The following is a 17,859-nucleotide window of genomic DNA, read 5'->3' as shown; positions in this document are numbered from 1 at the left end:
AAATAGGTCTGTAACGTCAGTGAAGCATGGTTCTTCAATTAGTGCTGTAATAAAGCGGGAGGTGAGCTCAACGGAACATTATTAATCAGTCGGTTGACCGAAAGGATGCAGCAGCACAGTCGAGCCCTGGCAGGATAGGATCAGGATACAGATTGAGTTTTGTTTCTTCTTGTTCTAGGATATCTAATAGTTAACGCATAAATGCAATTGATGTAATATCCGTCCCGAAGTTTAATTTCATGCCAGCTCACAGTGGCAGAAGAAGCACTGCTGGAACGCGCAGACGTCCGCGTTTCTATTGGCTCGTTGCAACGTCGCTCAGAGGAATGACGATTTCTTTTGCTGCTCTAACCATCTGATGCTGAGGGGATGAAACACGGAGCCTCCGAGGAACTTGACGCTTCACCGAGACCCTGTCGTCGGCGCTATCCCCGCAGGCTCGATCTCATCTCCACCCAGACACCGAGTGAGGTGGATCATTGATGGTGTCACGACGCTACAGGCCCGGTTTTTTACCCTTCGTCTCTCCACACGATGGTTCTTCGTCTCACCACATCAGCATTTTCCTGCTGGGAATGATGCTCCGCGCTGCACAGACAGCCAATACATCACACCTGCAGGTTGGTTTCGCTTAACCACACACTGGCCATGTTTCTTCCTCCCTTTTCCCCTTATAGGTTTTTTTTTTTTTTTTGTGCGTGTCTGCATTTATGTCTCATTATGAGTTTATGGGCGAACGTAATTTGGTGGATCTTGTTGTGCAACCCTGTCGTGAACACGGCACTACGTTGCAATGCGCGCACTGGTTGCTGTGGAGGCTGAAGGCTGATTTATGGTTCCGCGTTAAATCGACGCACTCCGTACGTTGTGCGTCGCCGCGTACCCTACGGCGTAGGCTCTGCGTTGGTGTAACGCGGAACCATAAATCAGCCTTGAGAAACGCGCGGAGAGCCGCGCAATGGTGGTGCGCTCCGCAGCGCACCGACGAGAGAGACGCAGTTCGGTGCAGAGAGCAGCATTACTATCCCCCCCACCCCACCCCTCGTCCTCTCCCAGTCCTCTCCCTCCCATCTCACCTCATCCACTGGCGCGCACTCACATCATGAACCCATTACATTCACGCTCTCAAACTCACTTGTTCCCCTCCAAGGGTTTCTTTACATTCACACTCCAGCAGGCGTTTTGCTGGATGTTTTAATTCTTAATTCCATTTGGTTGCAAGGAGAAGCTGCAGCTGTTTCAAAAAAAGGGGAAAAAAAAAGACAATGCTTTAACCATTTTGTTAATGGCTTCATGCATTTGGGTAGCTCAAACTGCAGCCCTATGTAGCACATGAAGTCAAGATGCAGTATGGATCCAATTTCTCCCTGTGCAGAAGCCTGTTTTTAAATGACGAGGCATGGATGCCCTCCACATCCACCTTATTTCTTCCCCCTGGAAAGACTAAGCTGTGTGGAGTACACTGCATAGAAGAACGCCCACACATGGCACATGAGCCAAATCAACATTTAAGTGCTTTCTCACTGGACAGATAAAGTGAGAACCGTTGGTGGTTCAGGTCCAGCAAGATTTCATATAACAAACAGAGGCTTTTTTCCTTTTTTTAAATTGAATATATGACAAAATATCCAAGTTACCAGATTCAATGTGAGTCTGTTGTCCCCTGTACTCTCTGAGCAAAATACTGACATCATATACAAGTAAAATTCTGTTAATGTAAGTAAAGCAGAAATGTAAAGGAGTGTTCTGGAAAACAAAGCATTGAATCAGCGAATATTTCAACCACAAGATTATTTTTTGTGTTCAGAAATTAGTAAATGCAGGTCACTCATGTTAGTAATGTGACAGCTAACTTCTTTCATTGCAGTTAAAACTTCTAACATTTGGTTAATACTATTAACCAAATGTTAGAAGTAGAGTAGAACGTACAGTTGGAACTGTGTGGCGTGTCATCAGCTTTACACATATTTGCATATAAAAACTCCTTTCTGTAGATGATGCTGGATCCATGTAATTCACACTGAAAAACTCACTTGTAACTCTATAAATCAATTTTGAGAAAAATATCCCACCAAGTCTCTGGGATTCTTTTTTTTTCTTTTTTCTTTTGCACAATAGATATCTGAACCATTTTTTTAACGTCGTCCCTCCAAAAGCAGTCAGGCACAAAAATGATAATTTTCTGGGAACCAGCACTGTCCATACAAAACATCCAGCTGCTTGACACGGTCCGTCTGAGCTACGGTTTTCGTGATTATAAAATACAAAAAGGTACAACTGTGGAAGACAGAATCGGCATCATGGTTTCTGTCTAAAATATGTAGAATATGCCAAATGTGTTTTATTGGATTCAGGTCAGAGGACAAAGTTCGTCATGCTCTTTTCTTCTTTAGAAACTATTATGTGAGCCTGTCAGGATGTTTTGGATCATTGCGCTGGAATGTTCTTCCTCCAACAAGTGTTTGGAGTTAGGAGATCCTCAGGCATCTATAGTACCATCTGTACATGTCGTTTTCATCTTTTATTCCAAAGCAGGCCCATATCACCACACTCACGTCCGTGGCACGCTGTCATAGCAACACAGTCTTTGTTGTAGACCTGGATTCAGAGCACATATTCCAGATCTTGTCAGAACCGAGCTTTATATCTTGCTTCGATTTGACCAAAGAATTACCTCATAGTAGTTATCTTGTCATGCTTCTTTTCATGTTTTTATGACATATCAATTTTCATAGTTTTCAAAGAGCTGGCAAGATTCTGACATACTGCATAATCTTTAACCTTGTCTGGAACTCGCATTTGCATCAATAACTGCTGCATGTGCCAGGTCTTGAATCCCCTGCCTGTCTGTGTTTCAAAGCAAATAATGTTACTTTAAGAAGATTGTCAGCCCAGCTGCAATTAGAGGCACTTTGAATCTCATCTGAACCTCAGGGTAATGCTGCTGTTCCATTCTCACCAAGTTTTAGTTGGTCACTGATCATCCTGTATCCTCGTTTGTCTTTGTAAAGTCTCAATGACAGATACATTAGTTTTCATTTCAGTACCTTTTTAAATGGAGTGAGGCAGATGGACTCCGTCACGAGGATAAATTACACACATTTTCCAGCTTGTGTCAGCGATAACAGCTGTATTTTCTGCTATCAGGCACCATCACTATGGAAACAACTTCCAATCTTGGTTAAGGAGGCTGACACCACCTCCACCTTTAAAACCAAACTTAAAACGTTTGTGTTTGGTAAAGTTAATGTAAACTCTAGTGTGTTAGGGCCAGTAGTCATAGCTGCAGCTATAGAACAAGACTATAATAGTTAGTCTCAAACACAGCTTTGTTGTATATGCTGCTATACAGTAGGCCTATGCTGCAGGGGGGCACCAACATGATCCACTGAGCGGTGCCCATCACCCATCACCCCTCCTTCTCTCCTCTTCTTCTCTTCCTTTCTCATTTATCAATTAGAAGTATCTCATAACCATCATTGTTCTCCATTGCTCTTTTAGTTTGTTGTGTTGGTCTGCACCCTCTTTTTCTCTTCTGCACATGTTTGCAGGCCAGAGCTTCAGGAGCTGCATGCTGACCTGCTGTCCCCCCTCTGATCATCCCAGTGCTGCTTCCACCTGTCTGTATGGATGTCTGCTAGATGCCTGCTGACATCCTGACCCACGGTCCCCCGCCCCTCTGACCCCCTCAGTGTCTGCTGTCTACATATGCTTGTATAGTCGCCCCTGTGGTGCACTAGCTGGACATTGTGTCTGTGTCTCGCCTTTCTCTGTTCTTCATTCTCTCTGTCTGTTTTCTCTTTTCCTGCTCTGTCCAGCTGGCCTTCGGCAGGAGGATCCCCCCTTATGATCCAGGTCCTGGTCCAGGTTTCTTCCCTCCTAAAGGGGAGTTTTTCCTTGCCACTGTTTAGCTTAAGGTTTTTCTCCCACTAGGGGAGTTTTTTACCTGCCATTGTTTATGTTATGTTTATGTAATAATTGCTTGGGGTCATGTTCTGGGTCTCTGGAAAGCACCTAGAGACGACTTCTGTTGAAATAGAAGCTATATAAATAAAATTGAATTGAATTGAATTGAATTGAATTGAATTGAATTGAATTGAATTGAATTGAATTGAATTGAATTGAATTGAATTGAATTGAATTGAATTGAATTGAATTGAATCGAATCGAATCGAATTCAATTGAATTGAATTGAATTGAATTGAACTGTATTCACTGTTGCACTGTGGGTCTTTTCAACATAGCTTTCCTAAAGTGTTTGCTTTCGAGGTACGGTACTCATCTTAGTTGGTACCATCTTGGAAGGTATATGGTTAATGACAGCTAATGCAATTTGGAATAATCTGGCAATTTAGTGATATTGCACATGCATTTAGTCACTGTTGTGTAGTATGCTTTCACATGATTGCTTCACCCTCCTACTGATGTTTGGCTGATTTTTTGTGATAAGACTTGTCTGGAAATCCTTATGTAATCATCTAGGAGTTATGTTATGGAAATGATCAACACTTAACATTATTTTAACACTTCTTCGTTGTCTCTCTTGTCTTCCAGATGTGCCTGCGTGGAGTTTTCTTTAAAAGCACGAGGCCGACATAAAGAAATGGAATAAAGGGACATTTGAAAAAATATTGCATCAGTTCCATAAATAAAAGAACTAAAAACAACATTTTAATTTGTCTAAAAGCTTTCTGGAGAGAGCAGGAGGCTATAGTGGAAGGGGAGCGAAGATGACACATAGTAAGATGGTTGACATGTTTCTCCTGGAGTCTGCAGTTCACTCCATCAGTCGCCGATCCAAGCAGGAGTCTCCTCAGTAAAACCGGAGCAGCACGTTTCACCTGCTGGAGGAGACCCCATACTTGGTGATGTGATGAATAAGTTTGAAGTCCTTGGCATTGTGGGAGAAGGTGGGTGGTTTTACTAAGATTATTTATTTTACTGTATTTATTGTTGTTAATCTAATCTAAGCATGGAGATCTGGGTGACTAAGGACACCGATAGGTTAAGAAGTGTTTTATTTATAACACACTGCTATAACATACTCACTGCAATTTTCAGATGGTTTATGTCCCACATTTCTGCCTCTGATGGATTCGTAACAGTGCAAATAGATTTTAAAGAAGTTCATAAACCTTAGATGTTGGAGAAGTTTCTCATAAAGAGCGTATAATCAATTAAATACATGGGAAATGTCAACATTGGTTGTTCATATATTTTAAGAAAGATTCTTGGTACTTTATTATTTTTACTGATGGGAAAGTAACATTTTTATTTGTGACAGGATTATTTATTATTCAGTGTTTTCTCGTTTGATAACCACACTTTCTGTGGTTTTAGTAAGAAGATGCAACTAAAGCATCCTCCATGTTAACCTCATTAACTCTGCAGCTTCATCCTCACAAAAGTAGGGCTAGATTTTCATACTTTCATACTGTTCAGTATTTTTCCTTTTATTAACACTTTTATTTCTCCAAACTTTTTCTTTTGTTGTCAATTTTCTCAAGCAGGCGAGAGATATCCAAGATTTGCTGAAATCGAACACACTGAACCTTTTTGTTTCACATCTAATGTCCTCCGAGCTCAAACTGCATGTTCCACCCACTTCCAGCTTGGCAAGAAGTGCTGGGTTTTATGGGCAGTAACAAAAAAAACCCTTGAAAAAAGCTGCAGTTATGTCAAGAAGTGAAACAGAAAACAAAAGAATGTAATTTTACTTTGCGGCTATGGTTATTTTATTTTAGCTTAATGAGCATAAATGTAAACTAAGAAGGCACTTGCTTTTTATTTATAGATAAAAGTGTTTTAAATTTACAAATGAGATGAAAAGATACCATTTGGTATGTCTATGTTGTTTCACACATTTTGGGAAGAATTATGCAACATTACATACTGTATCTGTGAGAGACAAAAGTATGTGTACTTTTACTTTCTGCATGTGGTATTCTGCATCTGACCAACTTCTACCTATCAATTATTTCAGGTAGCATCACGATTATGAATGAGAAAGTGATAACTGGCTGAGCCAACTGTCAATCCTTAATATTAGAAATTAGTCGAATGCGATATAAATTCTCCTGGGGTGGTACAAAAGAAAATCTCCCCCCTCAGAGCTTTCATGTGAAATCAAATGATTGACTCCACGCTGTAAATATGTTTATTTCTGTGCTAAAACTGGACATTTTAAAGGGGACCTATTATGAAAAACAAATTTTTTCTTGCTTTAACATATATAAAGTGGTCTCCCCTCAGCCTGCCAACTCAGAAAAGGAGGAAAGCAACCAAATTCTGCAGTGTCTGTACAGCCGCCCGGATGAGCCATCCAGTGTGATGTGGCTTCTACGAGCCGTTCAGATTCTGCTGATTTTCCTTACGTAACCAAAATGCAAACCACGGCCACAACTAAACACCGTGTCCTAACTGCATGCGACCGTCCGACTATCGCGTTGCATTGCGTGACATTGGACGCTCTCTGTCCATCTCCCTCCAGTAGCTACCACTTTATTGAGGTTTTTGTGGTGAAATGAGGAGGAATCATAGAGATAACTTCTCATTTCAACTAACTGGATCAGCTGTTCCTCATCCGTGACCGTTTCCTACAGCGCTTTCAACCGGCTTTAAACGCAAGCAGCAGGAAGAAAATAGAAGCAGGGCATCCGACAAATGTTCAGCTCAAAACGGCGCGCTGCTTCACGCTGCGCAGCGCTGCGTCGCTCGCGGCCAGTTAGGACAGTCCAATAGAAAATAAAGCAATGGAATTGATTTTCGCGCTGACGCTCGCTCGAATCGCATGCAGTTAGGACACGGTGAGGACACGGACACGGTGTAACTCCGCCGGCCGGAGCTTCCGCCATTTTTTCGTAGCGGTGTATCGCGTCATTCAGGCAGCCAATCAGCACAGAGCCTCATTATCATAGCCTCCCCGCCCACTCAGAATCCTGCATAGATAATAAGGTTAGAGAATGGGAAGCTGCAGACATGGGTCAGAGGCTGAATTTCTAATTTATTTAGCAAAAACAACCAAAAGCTTGTTTTTAAGACATTCAAGGCCTGTTTAAAATAGGGATTAGATGCCATAATAGGTCCCCTTTAACATAGGTGTCAGTGGAGATTGACTCGCTTTTAGAACAAGCCTCTAGTGGCCAGTCGAGGAGCTGCAACGAATCCTAGGTTCTGCATGAGCCTTAAGCCAGAAATTAGAATATTGGCACTTGGTTCAAACACAGCCAAAAGAACCCTCATCATGATATCACAACCACTATTTTTTAAAAGTGGAAACTGCGTCTATCTTTGTCAAAACATGAAGCTTCTCATTTAAAGCAAAAAGTAAATTATGGCCTTGTGTGTTCAAAGCCCGCTAGTTTAATTACGTACAATTAGAGCAGAAGGGCTCTTCTTGCGGCTTAAACTTGCACACTATTGCTGTTTAGTGTTCACCTGAACTATAATATTAACCAGCATAAGGGATGCTTTATGATGGTCAGAAGTTACTGTGGGTTCTTTTGTGACCTAACAAATGATTCCACACCATGCTCTTAGACTGATCTCTGAAGGAAATCCAGTAAACTGTAGTTTTCAGGAGACAACAATGGCATAATTGCTCATCATCATTTTATTCATTCATTTATTCAGAACCTATAGGTGAATATTTAAAAAGTAGAGAAAAACATGATAAAGTGAATCTGTGGTCCTAACCATAATTTTAATTGCATCAAATTTGACCCTTACAACATTTCTGAAACAGATAAGCCTGCTTTGTGCACATACTGTAAATAGATAAGTACTTCTAGTATCCAACCATCAATCATACAGGTCCTATCCCAGTATAATATCCCAGTCCAGGGTGTCCCATCCCTCTTCTGATGACAGCTGAGACAGACTTCAGCCATCCTTCATGCACAAAGGGACAGATTTTTGCAGATTTTTTCCATTCCAATATTTTTTAAGGGAGTGTGATGGAAAATGTTTAGACACTGTGAGTTCATTATGAGTCCACTTAGGTCAGATCAGTTTTGTGTATCTGCAGTTTGGGTTCAGCTGTTATACACAGCTGCAAAGATGCTGTTTGGAGAACTGCATATTATTTTGTCTAAAGAGCCCTCAGATCTGTTGTGTAAAAGTGCTGTACTGTCGATGCGCTGTCACTCCTGCATTGAAACTTGAGATGTAATTTTTTTACCCTTTTGCAGGCAAAAGATAATTAAATCATTGACTAAGTCAAGCCATATTGCCAAGTCTTTATTTTAAAGTGCTCTTATATGAGTTCAGTCTTACTAAAGTATGGCAGTCAACTAGTGGTTAAAACGTTTTTATTAGATACTTTTTTCCACAACAGGGAGTTCCCTTTTCTGCAGAAAACAAGAGTCTTACAACAATGAATCCTGGTTTCCTAAGATGTGTAGTGAATTTGATCTGAGGCTTACGCAGGTTTACGGTTCATTTTCTGCAATGGAAATCTTTGTATACATTGAGGGGTGTAGGAGGCAACGGTGGGATACGTCCAAAGTCAGATTTGTTAGGTTTTAATGACTGAAACTCCTGGCTTTAAGATATGGTCCATGGTTTTCAAAAATCATTTAAAAAATACATTTCTTGAACCTGAAGACTAGTCTCATGATAGTTGTGTATAAAGAATACATTTAAACAATATTTTTGTGAGGAAAATCAAGATATCCTTGAAATTGAAAAACTGTTTTAACATATAAGAAGAGTCATAATTGTACTTTTCTGAGTTATTACCTTTGTGCATGTCAGCACTTGTGTTGTTAGTACAGTCATTTACCAACTTCTACTCATTAACAGGTTTCCATGGTTACTACCTCACGATCATTCACACTGATCCTGGTACTTTGCTCTTTATTGAAATGTATTAGATGCATCTGTTCATTGATCATCACAAGGTTACTATCTCATCAGTGAAACCGCCCCCTCTCCCAAAAATTATTCAGTTAAAGTTTAGCAAAAAGTCTTGTCTTGGTCTAGAATACAGGGAGTCACAACATCAATCCAGCATAGGAGCCTGGAAATACCTCAAAATGGTAGTATCAGTCAGTTGGAGTGGGATGGATCAGCGGTACTGTTGGCTGAAGTGATGGCTAATACAACCCTAAGATCCATAAAATACAGATCAGCACATATGAGTACTGGTATTTTGATGGTCAACCAAATCTTGCTAAATGGACACAGTCCTCTGTCTCTGCAAGACAGAGATGTACAGGGTCATTTCTGGTGCATTATTTGTCAAATGTATGTGCCTAAGTGTTTGTGGAGTGTGTGGGAGAGTGTGCATACAGTACAGCACCTCCTCCTCACTTAGTAACTGTTGTTTCTTTGGAGGTTCTCACATTCTGCACTGTTTTTATGAACTTTTCTGAGGTGGGAAGCCAAAACATAATTGCAGCGTGGAAATGTAACTACGTGTTATTGATCTGTTGTTTGTTTCTTTCTGTTTCATGCTGTCCAGGAGCATATGGAGTGGTGCTTAAGTGCAGGCACAAGGTAAAGCTTCTTGATTGTTTTTCTGTCTTTGAGGCATTTGTGCTATGGTGCATTTTATCTCCCAAATGAAAGCAAAGAGTAATATGGTAATAAAGCTCTGAAAAATATGTCAATTATTTTGGCCTCATTGATCTTCCAGTTCAAGGCTGATCTTTCCAGCAGAAGAGGATATAAAATGTATTTTGGATTGCTTTCAAGAATGCTATTGCTTTCAGTTCATAATGTGGACAGGTTCCACAGTGACATTTTGGACTGCACACCTACACTATTCAGATCAGCATTTGTGGGTTTGAAGAAACACTTGATTATTCGACAAACCAATTAAAATATGGGACATATAACTTGTAAATAAAAACACATTGCATGTGATATATATTTTTGAATTTCATATATGCACCTTTTGCACTTCTCAGCATCATGTTTCAGAACATTTTAAATAGGACCAACAAAACGCTGTTAAAGTTGTAAGATGTTTCTGAAACACCATATGGAAGATCTTACAGCCAATTAATTAACTGACATGAGGTTAGAAGTACAATTGTGAATAAACAGGGCCTCTGAGAGAAGTCTCTCAGAAGTAAAGCTGGAGAGGGCTCACCAATCCGTGAAAGACTCTTTCTTTTCCTTAAGTTGCAAAGAGTTGATTCTTACATAATGTAATAAGAGTGCACATTTCTTTCAAATTTACTGCTGGTGCCATACACTGATTAAGGGCGTCCACCTGGTAGTGTCAGGGACCAAGGGTTTATTTTAATTAGTTGCATGCCTGTTACATGCATATGTAGATGTTCCAGGTTAACTGTGCTGGAGGATTTACAGTATATTTTTTTAAAGCAGGAATTCTACTTTGGTAGACAACAGATATAAAGGCTATTTCCACATTAGCAACTGCGCTTAGTTCTTTAAATCTGCATGCATCAACAGCATTGTGAATAGTTCAGTCAGACAGGAATTGGGTTAATGGCAGATTACTGCCACTGCTATGAACACTTGTATTGAGGTCTTCATTAATAAAGTAATTTTTAACTAAAAGTTTAATCTCAGTGAGTGCTGCAGTTACTGCAAAGGTGACCTTTATTTGATCATTTATTGTGGGTAAAATATATCAGCTGACATAAAATTCTTCATTCCACAGTGCTGTATTTCATAAAATATACAGAATTTTTGAATTAGACTTTTGAATTTAAGGTATTTTCTTATTGTGATTCAAACATGTGAACCTGCTTGGAAAAAACAATTCGGCATTTGGATGGCAATCTTTGGTAATTTTACATAAAAAAATTAGTTAAAAGTTTTATTTTGTAAACCTTGGATTGCATGAATGAAGTTATGAACTGCAGTTCTTAGACGTGGTGGCAGGAATCAGGAACCAGTCAAAACTAACAGAAATACATTTCAGACAGAAGCTAAAGGCTGAGTTATGGTTCTGCGTCAAAACGATGCCGTGCCTACGCCGTAGGGTACGCGTCGACGCGTACCACACGCCGTCACTGACGCGTCATTGTACAAATGTTTGCACAGATCTAATTCAGATTTAATTTTTAATTTGTCAGAAACTTTCCCTCCTGTGGACCAACTATGTGCATGATTCTAAAGAGCTGGAACTATGTGGACCAGGTCGCAGTCTGAGCCTCAATCATGTTTCATAGTAGTATTCCTTACGTGGATCTGTTTCTTTTTAAAACCCTGTATCAAAAAGAAAAACAGACTAATATAGCAGTAGCCTAAGACTAATGGGCAGTGAGTTCTTTCAGGACCTAGATGCTGTTAGACTTAGTCTTGGCTGGCAGCCCAACACGGTCCAAAAAAAGAAAGAAATCTTTTCATTCTGCTGTCCATGAATATGATAATCTCAGCAAATCCCCTGTGCATGAAAATGTAACTAGCCGCTGACATGTTTAAGCAGTGAAATATTTCACTTTTTCTAACTCAGTAATAAGTGTCATGTGACATGTTTCCTACTCAGGTAAAGTGCGCACATGTAATTCCAGAGACTTGGACCATGACAATAAAAGCATTTTTAGATTTTTAGCAAGAGAGCAGCTATTTTTATGTTTCTCAGCTGGAAGCAGGGTGAAAGTGAGAAGGCTAGCAGAGAGAGAGAAAGAAGCAATGCATGCGTTAGATTGTGCACGTGTGTATGTGTGTGTGTGTGTGTGTGTGTGTGTGTGTGTGTGTGTGTGTGTGTGTGTGTGTGTGTGTGTGTGTGTGTGTGTGTGTGTGTGTGTGTGTGTGTCTGATGATGCAGAAAGCACTATTGAACACTGAGACTATACTGTTGGTAAATGGGTCACCCTATTAGGAGTCCACAGCAGACCTGTATATGACTGAGGGAATAATAGGACTATAAATGTTTGAGCCTCACTGGGCTGAAACCCAAGCATGTGACACAGTAGGCTCCAACTGTACCGCAAAGAATATAAAGTCATTTTAAATGTGTGCTGCTGTGTAATTTAGATATACTTTACAGTGCAGTGTATGTTTGATGCAACATTTAATTAAGCAAGCCCATGTGTGCCAGGATTTTTGCAATGTTCTGCCACTTTATGCAAGAGTTGTCTCAGTGTATGTGGGTGTTTATGTGGAGGCTTATGTGTTATTTTTTTTGAATTATTTATTTTTTCAATTTGTGTTTTGGGAGTGACAATACCACAACCTACACGGTAGCCTGTCTGCTGGTGCCTGTACGATGTCTGTGTGGTATTAGAGTGCTTAGAGGATGTGCTAATTAATTACCAGAGATAACTGATAGCTGAGGATTTTCTGCAAAATAAAAGCACCAAATATTCATAGATACAGATTGTCACTCTTATCTGAAAATGTATAGCATATACAGGATAATAATACTAATTATTAATCAATGATAAGGCAATTGTGAGGTCTAATGTTTTGCCACATTTTTGGTGATAAGATTTAAAATATTTGAATAATAGACAACATTGCTAGGGGTAAGAGCAAGCAACCACAACAAGGTCACACTACAGACCCTCCCACTCCAGGGCATTGTTTGCAGTGAAAAACCATCATTGTTTTGCTGTCATGGGAAGACGCTGTGTTATTGTCCATTTCTTTTAAGGCCAAAATTCAAATGATGTAAAAGTGAACCTCATACTTGTATCTTTTGAATAACTAAATCTAACTTCCAATGTAAACCTTGAGTTTATGAAAAAAAAGTGGCAAAAATTCACAGTTGTTTTTTAATGTGTGTGTGTGTGTGTGTTTTACTGCATGTTAAACCCACCAGATTGATCCTCAGACGTATTCCTTTCACTAAATCATTATAACTTCAGAGTCAATATTTAGTGCTGTCAGAGCTGTACTGTAAATCCAAATTCTTTTATCTGATTTTGCTGCCGAAGCAAAAGTGCCTGAGCAGACAACTGTGCACTTAAGTCAAACAATCGGCTTTTGTAAACGAGAGAGAAAGGGAGAGCTCTGTCACTGACATGCAGCTCCTCATTGTGTCGCCTCCTCCGGACACATCGCTCTGGCTCTGTTTTCTGAACCACTGAGGCCACAAGGACAAAAGAGGAGCGCGAGCGTAGTCGTGGACAGTGCATGATGTAATTCCCCCCGGCCTTCTGTCTTCACTCATTACAGCTTGTGGGTACAACATATGATAGAAAAGACAATTTCCCTATTAAATCAAGCATCAGGCCAAACAGTGACTTAATGATAAATGTTTTCGAGATGATCTGATTTAGCACAACTTGCTGGAGTACAACACCATTTTTCTCACAAATTTGATAACCTAAAACATGTTAAGAGATGATGCGTTACACTGTGAGAAATAGTTATTAGTTATTATTGAACAGATGCTGTATATATATATACATATATATATATATATATATATATATATATATATATATATATATATATATATATATATATATATATATATATATATATATATATATATATATGATATATGTATCGATTTTTTATCTGTGCCATTATGAAAGTTGCATACAGAATAATCACCAAAAAATCTATAGCTGTATTGATCAGAATGTATTTACTTAAATACGTTTCTTTACTTTACTTTTCAGTTTGGTTGACCCGCCCTCGCGGTGTTGTTTAGCCAACCCGGACGGGTCTGTATATGTGAATAAAATCTGAAATCAGCAGCAAAGGTCACTAGCAGGCAGCTGGTGAACACAGTGGAGCTTTTAGCAGCAGAAGAGGCAGACATTTCCTTCAGAGTTAGTGCAGATCAAAAGAGGAGCTGAAGGAATATTTAGAATTATGTAACAGACCTCCAAGTCAGTGATACTGTTGCTCAATAACTGATGGGTGTGTAAACAAGAGGCTGTTCAGCCTAAAAGGTTCAACAACTTACATCAAAAACGGATTCAATGTTACGGTCATGGATTGTTTCTGCGGCTCCCAAATGACCTAATAAATGATTTATCATTACTTGACATGTCTGCAGGCATGCGAGGATCTACTTTTCCTGTAAGCTCCTATAAACAGATTTCCCCTAAAAACAGGCTGGCTAATGTGAGCAACAGATTGCATCAAATCTTCACTTCACCATCCTAAGCATGGATATGGCGATGGGGGACAGGCCAAAGAGGACATTTGTAGGGACCTCTGTCACATGCTGGTAAACAGACTGTGAGGAGAAAAAGAATTGAACCACCTTAGCTGAACTTCAAAAGAAGATGCGATGATGCGGACACAGAAATTATTGGCATTCTCTCTGCAGCCTCTCAGTCAGCTCAGAAACAGTCAAACTGGCTTAAGATTTCAGCATTCAAAAGCCTCAAGTCTGGAGTTGGAGTTGTTAGTCTCACACTTCAAAACTCTTACTGATTTCCCTACAGACACACAGCGAATTTATCTGATGGCACAAACATTCAGCATCTTGCTACATCATTATGTGCACATTCATCTTCCTTTTTCTTCAACACTCAACCCTTTGCTAGATGACAATTTTTTACTTATATGATACTGCTGATTTCTTTACTTAGCTCTTACCTGCAAACAAGTGGGGGTTAGGAGTTGAAAATAGACAGTTACGGTTAAATGAGTATATGTGGGTGCTGTCCTACACACAAAAAACACTAAGGATTTGTTGTCATCTCAGTTTCTGTCGATGGAGTCTGTCACTTCTATGTTTTGGAGATGATGGACACTTGCATCTATTATTCTGGTGAGACTGAACTCATCCGTGCGCATGAGTGGATATTTATGTGTAAAATTTTTATTTTCCTTTCCTTGTTATTCACCTTTTGTTCTTAAATGTTTGGGTTTTTTCGGTAACCACTTCTTGTCTGATATTTTCACATTTATTTATCCTAAAAAGCAATTGCGTTCCTTAATTTTAGCGAGATCTTGTAATTGTTTTAAATAACACTCATACCCTTGTGTTTTCACAGGAAACTAATGAGCTGGTGGCTATTAAGAAGTTCAAAGACAGCGAAGGTGAGTCATACCAGGGTTGGTGCAAAGGAGAGAGGCAGAGGAAGTGCGCTTGTATTAGATCTGTTTTTATTTTCTGCATAGAAAATGAGGAGGTTAAGGAGACGACGCTTCGGGAGCTGAAGATGCTTCGGACGCTGAAGCAGGACAACATCGTCGAGCTGAAGGAGGCTTTTCGCAGGAGGGGGAAGCTCTACCTTGTCTTTGAATATGTGGAGAGGGTCAGCTTGATGATGCCGTCATGATTATTTCACTGTGTCTGCATGCTGTGCACACATGCTGCAGCATCTTGCCTGCTATAAAGTTTAAGGATGATGAGACCGCTTAGTTAACCATAGAAAAGTGTCACCATGGCAACACAGAAACCACGTTCCTGTGAAGTAATGGTATTCCCTTATGTGTTGCCAGTGTTGCCTGGGGAATACCAAGAATTTATTTTGTGATGGTTATACAGTATACAGTGCATACATGTACATATATATATATATATATATATATATATATATATATATATATATATATATATATATATATATATATATATATATACACACACGGTGGGGCAAATAAGTATTTAGTCAGCCACCGATTGTGCAATTTCTCCCACTTAAAAAGATGAGATATACCTGTAATTTTCATCACAAGTACAATACACACTTCCCCATTTGTTTGAATGAGAAGGTGTCTCCAAACATTGTCTGATTTTAAAAGAATGTATTTGCAAATTATAGTGGAAAATAAGTATTTGGTCAATAACAAAAGTTCATCTCAATACTTTGTAATATACCCTTTGTTGGCAATGACAGAGGTCAAATGTTTTCTGTAAGTCTTCACAAGGTTTTCACATACTGTTGCTGGTATTTTGCTCCGTTCCTCCATGCAGATCTCCTCTAGAGCAGTGATGTTTTGGGGCTGTCGCTGGGCAACAAGGACTTTCAACTCCCTCCAAAGATTTTCTATGGGGTTGAGATCTGGAGACTGGCTATGCCACTCCAGGACCTTGAAATGTTTCTTATGAAGCCACTCCTTCGTTGCCCGGGCGGTGTGTTTGGGATCATTGTCATGCTGAAAGACCCAGCCACGTTTCATCTTCAATGCCCTTGCTGATAGAAGAAGTTTTTCACTCAAAATCTCACGATACATGGCCCCATTCATTCTTTCCCTTACACAGATCAGTCGTACTGGTCCCTTTGCAGAAAAACATCCCCAAAGCATGATGTTTCCACCCCCATGCTTCACAGTAGGTTTGGTGTTCTTTGGATGCAACTCAGCTTTCTTTCTCCTCCAAATACAACAAGTTGTGTTTCTACCAAAAAGTTCTATTTTGGTTTCATCTGACCATATAACATTCTCCCAATCCTCTTCTGCTTCATCCAAATGCTCTCTAGCAAACTTCAGACGGGCCTGGACATGTACTGGCTTTAGCAGGGCGACACGTCTGGCACTGCAGGATCTGAGTCCTGGCGGCGTAGTGTGTTACTGATGGTTCCTTTGTTACGTTGGTCCCAGCTCTCTGCAGGTCATTCACTAGGTCCCCGTGTGGTTCTGGGATTTTTACTCACCATTCTTGTGATCATTTTTACCCCATGGGGTGAGATCTTGCGTGGAGCCCCAGATTGAGGGAGATTATCAGTGGTCTTGTATGTCTTCCATTTTCTAATAATTGCTCCCACAGTTGATTTCTTCACACCAAGCTCCTTACCTATTGCAGATTCAGTCTTCCCAGCCTGGTGCAGGTCTGCAATTTTGTTTCTCACGTCCTTTGACAGCTCTTTGGTCTTGGCCATAGTGGAGTTTGGAGTGTGACTGTTTGAGGTTGTGGACAGGTGTCTCTTATACTGATAACCAGTTAAAACAGGTGCCATTAATACAGGTAACGAGTGGAGGAAAGAGGAGCCTCTTAAAGAAGAAGTTACAGGTCTGTGAAAGCTGGAAATGTTGCTTGTTTGTAGGTGATCAAATACTTATTTTACCCAGGAATTTACCAATTAATGTGATTTCCTGGATTATTTCCCCCCATTCTATCTCTCATAGTTGAAGTGTACCTATGATGAAAATGACAGGCCTCTCATCTTTTTAAGTGGGAGAACTTGCACAATTGGTGGCTGACTAAATACTTTTTGGCCCCACTGTATATGTATATGTATATGTATATGTATATGTATGTATATATATATATATATATATATATATATATATATATATATATATATATATATATATATATATATAGATAGATAGATAGATAGATAGATAGATAGATAGATAGATAGATTTATATTATATATTTATTTATATTTATTTATTTGTATTTATTTTTATTTATTTATTTTTTATTTAAAAGGGACAACGCAAATTAATTGACATGAGCACTTGAGTCCATCATGTAAATGTGCCAGATTTAGCCATACAGGCTGATTTACATCTGCAGTCCCTGGCAGGTTGATGGATAGATAGATATTTATCACACTAGTAGTTTCAATCCACTCATATTAACATGCATCTACACGCTCGAGCTCTTTTTACAGATCATTTCTTTTTGTGGTTTGCAGAACATGCTCGAGCTATTAGAGGAATTTCCCAATGGTGCACCACCGGATAAGGTCCGCAGCTATATCTATCAGCTAATTAAAGCCATCAACTGGTGTCATAAGAATGAGATAGTGCACAGAGGTGAGGAATGTGCTTTTAGTTCTTTCTTTCTATCTCAGCTGCAAATATATCAATTTTAACCTGACCCATACTTTAATCTTAAAAATAGAGACATGTCAAGACATGTTCCTTATGTTACGAGCTTTAAAGACATCCCTCCATCCATTATCACATCCACCTCTTCTTATTCAGGGTGACAGGGGTCCGCTGGAACTTATCCCAGATCTCTTTAGGTGAAAGGCAGGATGAACCCTGGACTGGTCAAATGTCCATTTCAGGACC

General features: G+C 39.6%; 1 protein-coding gene across 4 annotated transcripts in view; it reads left to right on the top strand.

Annotated features, from left to right (window-relative positions):
- Nucleotides 1–358: 358 nt before the first annotated feature.
- The window catches only part of cdkl5 (cyclin dependent kinase like 5), a 47,115-nt gene continuing 29,614 nt past the window's right edge, over nucleotides 359–17,859 (top strand). For all 4 annotated transcript variants that reach the window (XM_061740655.1, XM_061740671.1, XM_061740664.1 and 1 more), the window contains exons 1-6: nucleotides 359–620; nucleotides 4,555–4,910; nucleotides 9,464–9,498; nucleotides 14,883–14,928; nucleotides 15,010–15,146; nucleotides 17,478–17,598. In XM_061740655.1, coding sequence (XP_061596639.1) covers nucleotides 4,874–4,910; nucleotides 9,464–9,498; nucleotides 14,883–14,928; nucleotides 15,010–15,146; nucleotides 17,478–17,598 — 376 coding nt within the window. In that variant the 5' untranslated portion in view covers nucleotides 359–620; nucleotides 4,555–4,873. The remainder of the gene's footprint in view (nucleotides 621–4,554; nucleotides 4,911–9,463; nucleotides 9,499–14,882; nucleotides 14,929–15,009; nucleotides 15,147–17,477; nucleotides 17,599–17,859) is intronic.

The sequence above is a fragment of the Cololabis saira genome, chromosome 2, assembly GCF_033807715.1.
Source record: "Cololabis saira isolate AMF1-May2022 chromosome 2, fColSai1.1, whole genome shotgun sequence".
In the NCBI taxonomy this organism is placed as follows: Eukaryota; Metazoa; Chordata; class Actinopteri; order Beloniformes; family Belonidae; genus Cololabis; species Cololabis saira.
The sequence above is the reverse complement of the archived record's forward strand: the minus strand, read 5'-3'. Positions and strand labels throughout refer to the sequence as shown.